The sequence below is a fragment of the Seriola dumerili genome, unplaced genomic scaffold (assembly GCF_002260705.1).
Source record: "Seriola dumerili isolate Sdu_G_001 unplaced genomic scaffold, Sdu_1.0 BDQW01000068.1, whole genome shotgun sequence".
Lineage (NCBI taxonomy): Eukaryota > Metazoa > Chordata > Actinopteri > Carangiformes > Carangidae > Seriola > Seriola dumerili.
Window position 1 is genome coordinate 6,718,023 of NW_019174323.1, and position 15,015 is coordinate 6,733,037.

General features: G+C 43.6%; 2 protein-coding genes across 2 annotated transcripts in view; one reads left to right on the plus strand and one right to left on the minus strand.

The window, feature by feature from the left end:
• The window catches only part of dock1 (dedicator of cytokinesis 1), a 176,730-nt gene that overhangs the window by 68,090 nt on the left and 93,625 nt on the right, over positions 1-15,015 (minus strand). The window lies entirely within an intron of this gene.
• The window catches only part of fam196a (family with sequence similarity 196 member A), a 28,219-nt gene continuing 16,387 nt past the window's right edge, over positions 3,184-15,015 (plus strand). The window contains exons 1-2 of the mRNA XM_022742744.1: positions 3,184-3,264; positions 13,177-14,413. Coding sequence (XP_022598465.1) covers positions 13,182-14,413 — 1,232 coding nt within the window. The 5' untranslated portion in view covers positions 3,184-3,264; positions 13,177-13,181. The remainder of the gene's footprint in view (positions 3,265-13,176; positions 14,414-15,015) is intronic.

Genomic DNA, 15,015 nt, shown 5'->3' on the forward strand with positions numbered 1-15,015 from the left:
CAAGGTCAAATCCTTACAAACATTATTCAGCTTTCTCCCGTGTCAAAAGCTGCAGCATGTCATCGCCTGGCATAGCAACAACAAGGCTGTGTTACAGATGTATTACTGTCACAACAAAAACAAGGAGCCACTCTCATAAAGCTGTGTTGTGAGCAGTCAGTCAGTCAGTCAGTCAGTCAGTCAGTAAGGGAGCAGCAGGTATTTTATGTCACGTTGTAGAGAGGCCAGATAAGGGGGAGGGGATGAACAAAGAATAAGAAAACTTTCTGTTATTCATGTGTCATAAAGAGAGAGAGCTGTGCTGCAGTGACTGAGCTGAGCTGCTGAGTGATAAACAAGGGATGTAGGTTTAATGGATTTAAGAGTGAAGTGAATCTGAGTGTTGGCTGTAACTCAATCACATCACCCACTTCATTCTCCAAAAATCTTATGGCGCTTTCTTCCACAGCTGGAACAGCTGTCCTGCTGGCCACTACTGAATTGTGGACGTAGCGGTCACAGAGCTGTTGAAGCATCATTTCAACCACATTGTGTCTGGCATTATGAGGGAAAACAACCTTTGCTTTTTAATTTGACATTATAGATTCTGTATTATTATATATTCCGCATATGCACATATAGCTACAGCACGTCAGACCTTCAATAAATTGGATGAGTTACCAGTTCTGAAATACCTTGATTGTTATTTTTACATTACATTACACCATTTCATCAATTGTGTCAGTGACAGATGATTTTATAGTATAAATATAACTTAGTATGATATACACTATTTGTAGAATCTGTCTTCACTGAATCATCACTAGAATTATAAAGATAGCGGTCCAACACATTAGGAATCCCCATTATCAATTGATCTGAATATGATATAGTTTATAGAATAGTTTCATATATAGATGTCTGAAGACATGTTACAGGTTTATCATACCTTCATGTTTTGCTGGAAAGTTTTTAATTTCATATTTAGGGTTCAGTGATTTAAGATAATCAACATGACTTTTGTTTAATTAAGGCTACTTGCTGGAAATTGCTAAATTTCAATATTAATAACAAGAAAACCAGCATTTACTGTTGAGACTAGATTCCAATGACAAAATCCAATAAGAAGTAATTATCCAATAATGAAAATAAAATGTATAAAATGTATCTACAGGGAAATAAACCGAAGGAGAAACAAGTAAATAATAAAGTGTCATAAACATGATATAATCATGAGAAGTATCTGGAAGAACACAGCTTATTAAATGTAAACTTGCTTTTACTAAATAAAGATGAATCTATTTTTTTTCTCAGACAGAACTAAAATCTTTACAAGAGCTTAAATTTGATGAATGTATTTTATTGCCAGTTAAACCCCCCCTCAACTCTAAGTTATTGAATTCTGGTTTACAAGAATCCTCAATAACAAAATTACATATTGACTTCACGGGTTTCTGAATGATAAACGATGCTGCCGGTCTTTACTGTATGTGAACTGCATGTCTGCTGATTCACTGGTAAATATAAAGGTGCATGAAAAAGTTCACATTACACACACGCGCACACACACACACACACACACACACACACACACACATTCACATACACGCCCACACACACACACACACACACACACACACACACACACACACACACACACACACACACACACACACTTAAATACAAAAACACACACACAGTGGCAGCAGCTGCTGTCTGGAGAGCTGCAGCTCATTACCATGGTACCTGAGGCTTAAAGCAGAACTAGGGGTTTCCCTGTGAGAGAATGAGGGCGAGACATGGTTGCGAAAACATCCAACCAGGCATAGACTGCTTCACTTTTACATGATCAAGGTTTCAGCAACTGTGCTTTTTCTTTTTACTCCCTCCTTAATTTCTTCATTAAACACCACAATGCTACATCACAAATCCAATTAAGTCTTAGAGGAAAACGCAGGTTCCCAGATGAAAAACAGGTCTTCTGCTGCACAAACAGTGTTAACTACTAACTAGCCGGTGACAGATGGATGAAAAACTGAGAGGAGATCAGGCAAACAAGCTACTAGAGAGAGGGGGTGTGGGTGGTGGGGGCAAGCAAGCAGATGGAATCTTCTTCCCCGCACAAAGAAAAGAGCTGTGAGGACTCAGGGAAATTGAGACGACAGAAGGTGAATGGACTTGTAATGAAACTCTCAAGTTTGATAATGCACGACGAGCTGCACTCTATGGAGACGCCGAGCAACGCACACATGCACTAGAGAGAATTACAGACACAGGTGTGCGTGCGTGCGGGCTGGCGAGTCTCCTGAACACATCCATTGCCGTCTCTCTTGCACACCGCAGCTGCAGGAGCCGTGAGGAGAAAGTGCACAGTGTACATTTTTGGATTTAATTCTTCTGCTCCTGGCAAATGAAGTGAGTAACGCAAGGTTTGATGTGCATATGGTCTCCAAGGATGTGAGGTCACTGACAAAACTGAAGATGAGATAAAGAGATGATGCATGAACCTGCCAGATGTAGCCAAAACTAGAACTGTACTTTCTCCACTGCAACCTTCCCGCCTCCCTCTGCTCTCTCTCACTCTCTCTCTCTCTCTCTCTCTCTCCCATGCTCCCTCCCCCTCTCGCTTAATCTCTCTCTTTTCTCTCTCTCTCTCTGTCTGTCCGTCTCACTCTCTCTCTCTCTCTCTCTCTCCCTCTCTCCCTCTCTGCACACACACACTCAGATGCACACACGCAGAAAAGAGGAGAAAGCCAGAGAGGAGAACCACGGCGGCACGATGGGGATATTCTGCCTGCGTGGGCTCTGTCGCTGAGGCGTCCGGAGTTCAGCCACAGAGTGTGTGTGTGTGTATGTGTGTGTGTGTGTGTGCGTGCGTGCCTGCGCGTGAGAGAGTGTGTGCGTGTGTATGCATGTGTGTGTGTGTGTGTGAGTGAGTGAGTGAGTGAGTGAGTGAGTGAGAGCCCCTGCCGACGCCGTGCGGAGAAAGGGGAACGGAGGAGAGCGGGTGGAGAGGAGGAAAAAGAGAGGGGGAGTGTTGACTCTGACTGGGGCTTAGAGGAACCTCACGCCACTGGATCAGAGGACGCAGATGTGCAACAACTACTCCAACTACCGCTGCTCCTGCTTTGCCTGCGTGCCACTGCCTGCCTGCCCTCTTAACTTCTGCCATGGCATAGCCTCCTCTTCCAGCTCGCCTCTAATCCGCTAAGGAAACGGGCATGCATGGGCACAACCAGGGATCTAGGCTATCGCATCCTTTACGTCAGTAATTCACAGTCTGAGGTGAGTCGCTCCTCTCTGCTCTTGTTCTCTCCTCTATTTCACCTCTCAGTCTGCAACTGCAAGAGGGAAAGTCTGTTCAAATAACCTCTGTTGGGGGAAATCCGAGGGATCTGCTCGCTCTGTGGGACTGAGCCTGGGATAAGCCACAGGGAATGTTTTCACTGAAGATTTTCCCTTTTAGTCGGCTGATCAAATATCAAATACGTGTGGCAGATGAAAGGAGGTAAATCTCAGATTGATTTTATGCTTAGTTTCCCCTGCCGGGGTGAAGTGGTTAAGAGAGATTTCAGGCAGTGGTTGTGGAATGTGCTGATGTTTGAGTTTAAGAGACGATTCAGTCAGTTCAGAAAACTTTAAAATGTGGAAAATGTTCATATCACAGGTAAATATGATGGAGAAAAAAAAAGTCACTACCCCTGCTGGCTGACATTTGTTACATCTGGCAGGTCAGTTTTCTACGTTGGAGAGGATTTTGAGTCGAATTTAACCAGACTGGCTCGGCATACATTGCTAAAACTGTGCTTGCGTACGAGGGCTTGCATGATGCTGCATTTCCTCTCAGTTTTGCAGCTGAGTGAGCGTTACATAAAAAAAAACACACTGATACCTGAACCAAAAGAATTGTGGAGAATTGTTGCATGAAGCTGTTGTCCCATATATGGAGGCAGGTAGCTTGCAGCACTGAGGAATATGTAATGAGAGCTGGGCATCAGACAGCTGGCTGCATCTGATGAAGGACCTTAACTAAAGACTAATGTAGATTAATGGACTGGGTGAACTCACCATCTTCTTACAGACTGTGTGTGCGTGTGTGCGTGTGCGTGTGTGGAAGAGAGAGAGAGAGAGAATGAGTTGCACAGGACCCTCACATCTCGACTGTCCTTCAGTTGCCACACAAAACGCACGTCACTCCCACTCATCCCCCACAAACCCCCTGCCATCACTCTCTGTCTCCCCCCTTCAACCCTATCGCATATCAACGCTCTGATACAATCTCCCCTCTGCTCCATTTCACTTTCTGCAGACACTGAGGAGAGGACTGATGGAAACAGATGAAGATAGATACAGACAGAGGAAGAGATATAGAGCAAGGGGAAAAGAGATTGTCTGCGAGAAATAATAGAGAGAGTAAGACAGGAGAGGATATTGAATTTTCCTTTTATTCTTACAATTGAAGGGTTTAATGTGCTGACACTCAAGAGTGACATGAAAAGTACAAACCTGCAGTCACGGCCTTAGTTAAATAATGTAAATACAATTGTATAAAATAATTGGGTGGGGAGGAAAGTAGGACGCTGCTCAAGATGCCTGTCGCCCTTCAACCTTCATGCCGCCTCTGTGAGAACTGGGCACAGCAGGTCCAGGAGCGATGGGTGTGATGGCCCAACACTTCAAAGCTAATCTGTATTTTTAGGATTCACTGGTACCAGTCTGGACTTTACCCAGTAATTCTCCAGAGAGAAGGCAGAGGAAGCCTTGACTCTTTTGCCAGATAAGCACACACAAGAAAGAAGTGCGTGCACGCCACTGCTGAGAGGTGAGGATGGAAAGGAAGGTAGAACAAAGCAACAACAAAGCTTTACGCACAAAGATGGCAGGCACACAACAGAGAGTACTGGCAGGGAGATATGTTATAGAGGTGCCCTGCACAAATTGCCTTTTGGGGAACTTTTTTTTTAAACATTTTTTTTATTTGCTTTGCATGACACCTGCCTCGACAAACCAGGCGAAATGTGGCAGACGCTGCGAGGGTGGGAAGGAGCGAGGGAGAGCGCAGGGTTTCCAAACGAGTGGTAAAGTGTGCACTTGCCTCCCCGTGGCCTCTCTCGCTGGGAGGGGTACTCATTCATCCAGAAAACAAATTACTCTCCTATAAAAGAATGACTGCTTTTGGAACAAGCCAGATGTTACCTTTCATGTGCTAATAGGATTATTCATTAAGAGTCAGATTTTTTTTTTTTTTTTTACCCTGGGAGCGACGCAACAACGCCACGCAGCTGAGGTGAATCTCATGCGTCTGTTTTTTTCTCTTTTTGAAGAGGAGAAAGTGTTGTGAGTCGGTTGCTCACAGAAGAAGACGCTTTGCACCTGATCCCACCTGGGTGTTGTCACCAGTGTGCGCTGGTGTATGTGTGTGTAAAGCGTGTGTTCCCCATTGCTCTGCAGTAGGGGCCCAGTCAGCTGGGGTTCCAACAGGCCCAGAGGCAGAAGAACAGAGGACGGGAGTTGACTGTGGTACAGAGAAAAAGTGGAGTCTATGTATCTATATGTTTCATGACTTTCAGGGCTGAAATGAACAATTCTTTCCATTAAAAATTCATCTATTTATTGTTTCTTCAATTAATAGAGAGAGAAATGCCCGACACAATTTCCCAGAGCCTGAGACAACCAGATATTCAATTTCCAGTTACATAAAAGAAAATAAAGCAACATATTTTTACGTTTGAACAAACATTTTGCATTTTTGTTCCATGAATGACAATTTATGAAAGTGTTTTCAAACAAGTTTCTGTGCATCCGCTACCCGCTGAAGCACTAATTACTTGTGGCTTGAGGATCTCGCAAAGAACATTGTGACAATTTCTGTTATACAGATTATTGATCTCTGCAGGCAGGGGTCAGAGGGCAGGGGGAGCGGTCATGCAAGCTGGTGGGCTTAATGTGAATTCAGACCATTAACTCTGTGCTCTCTGCCGTGTTGAGAAAAATGAGTATGAACACAAATGTCATCGTTTTTGTTGAGTTGTTGTGGGAGGGTGGGGACTGTCCTGCAAACCATCACTTTAAACAGGTACCCAAACTGTTACCCAACGAATCTTTCAGGGAGAGATTGCTAGCTAAAAGCCTCAAATGTATTCTTGATTTTATGTACAACTAAAGACTAAATGGAACTTGACCTGCTCATTATGTCTGGAGAGTCCTGCACAGCGAGGAAGGTCTTTACAAAACAGTTAAAAATAGGAATTCATAGAATTATAGGGTTTTTGTTCACTGCAAATTGGCTTTCTAAAGCCTCTACCTTCACTATATGGCCTTCATGAGATTTAGCTGAGCTGCCCAAATAATACATCTTACCAACCATGCCATTTCTCCCACCCCCCCCACACACCCCTTCTCCATGGCTTCATCTTCCCTATTCATTTGTATCTCTCTCTATTTTGCTCACATTCAGTTCTGCTCCATCCAAGCACAGTGAAACTCGGCATTCTTTCACCTTGCACCTGTTTATTCTAGTCTTTTCCTCCTCTTTTCCATCCTTTCCTCGTGCAGTTGGGTATGTGTGTGTGCACGTGAGTGTGCATGTGTGTGCATGTGTGCATGTGTGTGTGTGTTTTTTTCTTTGCTAGGGATGACTAGGAGGAATCTGAGAGCAGCAGGGGAGTTCTCTAGTTACCCATCAGCTTTGAAACCACAGTGTCTGGAAGGCAAAGAGAGAGGGGGAGAAGACAGAAAGTCACAAAGAGAAAGAAAGCAACAAAAAGGGGAAGTGAATGAGAAGAAAAATGAGGATCAGAAAGAAGAGAGATATAATGTTGTGCAGAAAGACAAAGAGCAAAGGAAAGGAAAGAGTGATCTGATGCATTCTGATTAGAGCAGGCAGCCTCTGCAGCATACATCCTTTCCTGAGGTCTGATCTACATCTAGCCGATAGGTCCACTGATGTATGGATTACAGGCTTCCTGTGAATTCATCAAGCTCTCAAGAACCCACCTGGGTGCAGGTGTAGCACACGAAGCAAACTAAGTACGGCGGGTAAGGCACTAACAAAGAAAACTAGTACAATTCAGTGGGGACCAATTGAGTAAAAAATAATAAGGCTCCACTGTCCGTAGGCTACAATTCAATGATAAAGATGCTCTCCATGAAAACATCTTTAGACTGACATATAGTATACTGTGTTTTTTCATGAAAGCAATTCCAAGTATTACACACAGTAGGGGTGGAAAAAAATTACTCATGACATGTACAGCACATATTCAAAGTGTTGGGAGGCTGAATGAAAGGCTGTTAGTCTGTTTTAAGTCCATGCACTTTCTCCCTCACAGACACATTCTATTTTATGTGAGCTTCAAGTGCACAACTGGTGGCAATGAAAGTATAAAACGCACACATGGCTTTTCAATAAATGTGGTGCATATGGTAGAAACTTAACATATAAGGATATTCTGAGTGCTGTGGATTAACAGCAAATCTGGATTGATCCCAGTGACAGCATCAGACGTCTGACATCAATACAAACGCTGACTTTATGTTAATAGTCATTTCTCGCAATGATGCAGAATATATTGAACAAATTTATAGTGTTTCAACAGGTTGCTATAGAATCACAATGGTATTAAGGGATTGTAACTAGGATTAAAATGTGACCGGGTAAAACAAATTACCCTCTCCTCTGATTGCAATTAGGAAATTTCATTCTGCATTCTCGACAAATAATATGTACCCGCTGTTATTTAGCCATTACTGCAATACTACGTGATAATTCAGGGCAAAATCTTCAAAATGGTGCTTGGCAACAGAGCAGTGGGCCATGATGACTGAGCAACAATTACTAGAAAGACAATCCTTTAAAAATCCTGCGATTTCCAGTGCCAGTCCATCTTACAGCACTAAGCTACCATTAACTGACAAAGGATTTGCTGCGTTTGGTGTCGGACTAATGCACTGTACTGCTGTTATCCCTCAACACTGACCTGTACAGTCAATCACTCGGCTATATATACCCTCTTCATCACACCCAAGCTCGCTCGCTCGCGCACTGCAGCACAGAGACAGACAGAAAATTAAAAAAATAAAAACCCACACTGTCAAATGACCTCACCAACACGATCTAAAGTAAACTACGACCGTGCATATCTTTTTACTGCATAATCAGCGTGCGCTTAAGAGACAGATCAAAGACTTTTCAAAACATTACTAAGCCCCGTGTAATTATGAGCGGAAGCTGACGCAGGAGAGAAAGGAAGAGAACCAAACATAAATAGATAAAGCTGGATTACAGTAGAGTTTGGAACTTCCATGACTGTGATGTTGATACTGCCACACTTTGTTTGTTCAAGCAGCATCTGGGACCACGCTGAACTGTGATGATGTAAAACTGCAGCGAACGCAAAGCAGGAATTTTCCTGTTGATCAGGTAGACTTGAAGCCAACTTTGTCTTAAATCAAAAAACTCAATGCTGGCTATATAACACTTCCCTGTGATTTTTATTATGCAAAAAACACAGGAGTGCCACAGTTGGGAAATTGGAGGGCACATACACCACATTACCAAAATTAGAGCCAAAAATTACTCCCATATGCGATTGTTGAACATCCCATTACGAAACTGTGGGCATTAATCTGCTCCTATAACCCCCCTCCACTTTTTTCTGGGAAGGCTTTGCACAATAGGTTGGAACCTGGCTGCAGGGATTTGATTCCATTCAACCACAAGAGCATTAGTGAGGTCAGTGACCGGTGTTGGGTGATGAGGTCTGGCTCGCAGTCGGTGTTCCAGTTCATCCCAAAGGTGTCGGATTGGGGTTGAGGTCAGGGCTCAGCGCAGGGCCGGTCGAGTTCACACCGAACTTTATTTGTGCACAGGGCATTGTTATCAGGGCATTATCAAGCTGAAAGAGGAAAAGGCCTTCCCCAAACCATTGCCACAAAGTTGTAGGCACAGTCTAAAATAACACTGTATTCTGTAGCATTAAGATTTCCCTCAATTCGAACTAAGAGGCCAAAAAGCCCCAGACAGGCTATTTGTTCTAAGCCGTCAGTCAAACAGCTATAACATACAGTGAGAATGACTTAGGGGAAAACATTTCAACAATGTAAAAGAAGTATAGAGGATAATGGAAAAGCTTAATGAAACACCCTGTTAAACGCTTGAACAAGAAAGGCTGTTTACGCTGTTGTTGCTAATTGACATGTATAGCCATATTTCCCGGGTTTAATCAATTCACCTGTTTTGTGATGCATGCTATATTAATGAATTTTCCCTTCGGTGGAGCAGAAGCGATAAAACAAAATTAGTCAGGCTCAAAGTTACGGTAAACATTCAATCCCCGGTTGAATCAGGACACTAAAATTTCCACCTTTAAAGATTTTACCCCCGGCAACCAAAAGTTCAATTAGGCAACTGCCGATCACAAAACAGCTGAGTCATAGGCAGTTCAAAAATAATGCAAGTAATGGGGACCCCACTTTTAAATTCAAGGTGCGTTGCATTAAATGAGCACGTGCTGAGAATAAGGACCATTTCCATTAAAGAATAATGAATTACATTACTGTAGTAACCTGGACTCGTCCTTGCGAGCGCTTGAGGGCTTCAAAGATGGCCGAATTAGCAGGGAAACTCTTCCCAAGAACCAGCCACACTCAACAGATTCTCATCGTGGACAGAAAGCAGTTGCGTCCCTAGAAATAACCCAAATAATAACCCATAGTGCCGGCATGACAGCTGTGTGAGCTGTGCTGCTAAAACAAGGTCAGATGTGAACATGTCTGATGTGTTTTGCCATGCGCACATGACCCTGTGAGATCTGTTTTTTGTCTGTCCTACTGGGTAGAAAATAATGGGTCAGTTCACTTCAATTACTTGCCCTGAATTGAAAAAAAAAAAAAAAGGATCAGGGCCACCCTAAAAAGGGGCAGTTGTCACAGCCTTGCGTGATGAGTCATGCTGTTTATGCAAGAGGCCAGGGGTGGTGTTCCAGCCGGAGGTTGAGATACAAGTACTGCTACAGTTGCCCGGGCCTGAACCCAATGGGTAACAAATCAGATATGTGGAGCCTGGGACACACCATTCAGCCTGCAGTGCTGGCATGTCAAAAGGGATCAAATTTAAATCAGGACATGATACAATACCATGAAAAATGTATGCATTGTGGAGCCTGAGTGCGGAGAAGTCAGAGTTAAAAAATAATGAGAAAACACAGTTGCTGTTTGTGCTGACAAACTACATTCATGTCTCAATATCTGATGCTTTGGAACAGGGTGGCATCTTGAATTGTAATCAGATATAATTTTGCACAAATTGAATATAATGTTTAAGTTGGGCCCCTACTGCAAGGGATAGAGGGTGATGTCTTGTTCAAAATGTCATCCTTTGAACAAACATGGAGAGGACACTGACAGTGATGGACCACGAGAGCACAGCCAAGCTGGTGAATAGATAATAGTCTTGGAACAAACATCGCAGAGTCAGACAGCAGATGGAAAAAAGAAAAAAAAAAAAAAAAAAAAAAAAAATCATCAGCCTTTCTTGAACTGAAATGCTTCAAACGCTGCACAGTCAGGGTAATAATTGGAAAATGAATGTATTATATGGTGCTATATGCAGCCCTGATTCATCCACTTTACATCACTGTACGTCCCCCTGCTTTCACAGCTCAATCCACCAAATGGCAAAGAGGTCAGGGGTCATTTAGTTGTTATATGCATGTAATACAAGGTGGAAATCTTTATGGTGACACAGTTCCTTTGTGTTTCCACTGATAACTACTAACTGCCTTTTTTTCAAACTCCCCTGTCCTTTCTGTTTGCATAACTGCACCCACTGGGGCTGATTCTTTCTTGAGAACTTGTCAATATGTTGTATTTTGTCCACTCATGTAATGAGGGGTGGGACAAGACAAAAACAAGTATCGAGATTTTTCTGTGAATACTGTGTTATGTGTAACTAATTCCTGTGCCGTGTTGTAGAAGTGTCTGTGCTCCGATACAAGAGCACCTTTCTTAATGTCCTCTGAGTTGAGCTTTTAGACAGTTTCCACAAAAACTGCATTGCACTGCACTCCCTGGTCATCTGGTCACAACGGTATTTACCTGTCTATTCAATCAAACAAATATCTGCCTGCACAGCAGAAAGCTGCCGTCTCCAACCTGTCTACATGGGCATACTGTGCTGCTCTCAGACAGTCTTTTCAGCGACATTACTTGAAAATGACTGGACGCTTTCAGGGGCAGGACTGTCAGTCTGTAACACTGCGGTGTTAGAGTTTGACAGTCCTTTGTCTTTAATGGCTTTTTTAAGTTTCAGACACAGGTTTCTTCTGGGAAGAAAAAAAAAAGAAAAACTTCTAAAAACTTCTGCTTACTCTGTTCAAAGACGACAGGATCTTTACAGATAGAGTCACGACGCCCATGAGATATTTGGTATCTGGCAACAAGCAAAGATATTATTCACGGCAAAACGGTCTTGATTTCTCATGCAAGTGTGGGGTTAGAGCAGCTCTCCCAATTCTGGAGAACATACACAACTATGTACACAAGAATGTTATAATCTTGGGAATGCTTTTACTGGCAATATTAAATCTTTTATTCATATATTCATGCTAAGAAAATGTTACTTTGTCCTTACTAGGCAGATTGCCAGGGTATGTTTTGCAGAAAAATGGCTGAACGATTAAGCCAACAGTTAAAATTGCTGTATTTACAAATGATTCTGTGCTTCTAAGATGGGTTATTAATGTCTGTAAAGAGACTTATGTTAGATCTTAGATCAGATGGACAAAGACAGGCAGCTGTCTCTGTCCTACCAGAGCCAGAGACGCAGCATGATACAATTTAATAATCCAGAGCCAGGGTGATAATGTGATTGAGAAGACAGTGAGACAAAACGTCCATTGTATAGCTCCCAGGTAAGTAAACAGACAGGTTTGAAATAGGAAGTCAGTCCCTGTTGACAGAGAGCAGTCATGGCAGATAAGCTGAGACGGATAATTGTCCTATCTGATTCAGCATCTATATGAGCGTGTGGAGTGTTCGCTTATTGTAAATCAGCAGGCAGCGGGAGAATTATATTTCTGTCAAGGCCTCAGAGGCAAACTGCAGAGTCGTGATGCTGCTGCCGTACCTGTGGTAGTTGGGGGAAAGATAATTCATTATCTCTGCTTAGGATGCTTCTCCTCAGGGGGGTTGTTTTACAGTTCTCTGACAAAAGTTTGTCTGTTTGCAGGTATCATGCCCCGTCTTTTTTTTTTTTTTTTTCCCCCGTGCATTTTCTCTCATCTTCATTTATCTTAGAAAATGGCAAATGAACAGACGGCGTAGTCACATATGCTGAGGGACAGCAAATGAGCCCCCAAATAGGCAAAATTCTTATTTTTGCTTAATTACTAACTGAGAGGGAAAGGTCAGAGAGTGAAGAGTAATGCTGAACCTAATTATCCATGGAAATAAACTGCAGACCTAAGGCATAGTCTTCAGTATAACTAGGTGTTTTTGAGTGTGTAAGAATGTGTATGATTGTATGTGTAGCAACTGATAGCCACTACAAAAGCTCTTATCTACAAAATGAAAAACACATACTTAGAAAGCGGGAGAAAAGGAGGAGGAACTGGTGGTGAAGGATGTTTCAACTGGCAGTGATAAATGAATAAAAAATGATGCTGAAATTGGGACTTATTGGTGTCACTGAGATGATGATTAGATGCATCACGGAAATCTGCTGAGATTATTTTTAGGGCACACTAAAACCATAACCCTTTGCAGTTTTTCAGTAAATAAACAGAACGGATTGGTAAGAAAATAAAAACACCCCAGCAAAATGTGATAAAAAAAGGAAATAAACAGGATTCTTTTTCCCAGGGTAAATATACTGTTCATATTGAAACTTAGACTTGCATGACACAAATAAATTCAATGCCAAACTGAATTATTCCTGTTATACTCAATTATCCAGGGAAGTGACTTAAAACTTAAAAAAAAAAATCTGCTCCTTTAAAATGTGTATTTGCTCTGCCTGTTGGCATGCATAATGACAGGTGTCTGATGAAAGCACTTTTTTAATAATATTCATTAAATAATTGCTCAAGTTCCTCCCTTCCCCCTAAGCTAAGAGAGCATGTGTGTTCTGTTGAGTGGGTCTTTGTCTAAGCATTCATTACCAATGATTAACACCGCATCTTTCTCTATGCCTCTCAGGAAACATGGTGAGCAAGGAGGGTGGCAAATGCATGCTCACCAACTCAGAGTCTGACTCGGAGGCAGCGCCCTTGCCCTCCACCTCGCTGGCGCTGGAGGTGAAGTATTCCCTGGAAGCCAGTCGACAGGTGAGGAAGAGAAACAAGGCCCTGCAAGTGCGTTTCAAGGATATCTGCGAGGCACAGAACGAGCAAAGGGAGGCAGAGTTGCAGGCAGCGGGGAAAGGTGGCAAGCCGATCTCATACAAAGTGGCATACCGCAAGTACATGACTGTCCCTGCACGCAGATCCATCCCTAATGTGACAAGGAGCACAGGCGTGCAGACGTCCCCTGACCTGAAGAAACGCTATCAGACCTTTCCCTTTGACCGCAAAAAAGGCCACACTTTTAAAGACGTAGCGGCCGTGGAAACTTATAAAGGTCAGAATAACGGTTTTGTCATGGAGGTGAAGCAGTCCAAGCCTGCTGAGCAGGGTTTAGATGAGGAGGAGGAGGAGGGAGCCTGCGGGGGGAGTGGAGTCCGGAGGACCAGGGCTCTGCTCCATACTAATGAGTGCATTGCCACAGTGGAGCAGCACACTGCACCTGATGGCCTGTGCTCTGACGCTCTGCTGCTCAGTTGCTCTGCAGACACAGACTGCCTTGCAGACACATCGAGGGGAAGTGGAGCCGGAGCACAGGCAGAGTACCAGCTCTGCAGTGTCCCGTCCAAAGCCAGGACAGGATTACAACACAGGGAGGCCGTTACAGACCGCTCGGCCAAGAGGCAGCTGCTCAATCTGGAGGAGGGCTCGTCCCGGACCCTGCCGGACAGGGCCTCCAAGGTTACGGGCCCCATCGCCTGGAACTCCCTTACACAGGTGGAGTGCCTGGACAGTCCATCTGTGCGGAGCAAGCGGAAGAAAGGCCTGCAGCTCAACGGGCTGCAGAGTGAGACGCTACCACGTTCCAGTGGAGGCTGTACAACACAGGCACAGTGCCACACAGGACAGTTATCTGCTCGGCCTCTACGGGGCATGGAGGAGCCTCTGTCACCCTGTAGAGATGGGGAGGCTGGTGGGGCGCCGCCCGACCAAACACAGGAGGCCTGTAAGCAAATAGTGCCTATGAATCAGGACAAGGATGTTAAAGCACAGCTCCAGGCCATGGAAAATCTCATCAGCTCCAGCCAGGAGACCATCAAGGTGTTGCTGGGGGTCATCCAGGAATTGGAGAAGGGGGAGGCCCACAGAGAGGGGTAAGACATCTCAAGTCTTTTATAGCCTGTGTTTTATAATACGGATGTACCAATCCCAGCCGTTCTCTACTAAATATTCCAATACTTCAACCTTTTCCCCAAATTTAAAATCTATACAGCTTACTGCATGACACTCTCATGGAACACCACTGTACCAGATTCAGTAACTTAGATCGCTGCCTCCCAACTTTACACTGGTATCACTAAAAGTAAACTGGCAAAAAAAAAAAAAAAAAAAGAGAAATGTCACTGACTCTACTAATTATAACTGAGAAAAGGGCCTGGTGTTCACAGGGTTAAGCCAAGGGAACATCAGAGACACAGAACGCATTCACGATTCAGCGTGAACAGGAAAAGCACCCTCTTGATGTGTCACATTATTTCTAGATCTTCGGGACAAGCTTGTAAGTGTGACAGCTGCTCAACAGAGCCTTGACTGAACCACCCAAAGAGTGTCACAAAAAAAAAAGAAAAAAAAAAGAAAAAAAAAAGAGATCACAGTGGCGTGTAGCTGGGATGATGTGGCTTTCACCTGGATGTGCCCCGTCGTGCTATTACAGCACAATGTCCTTTTATGATGATTTCCCCTTTCAGATATGGCA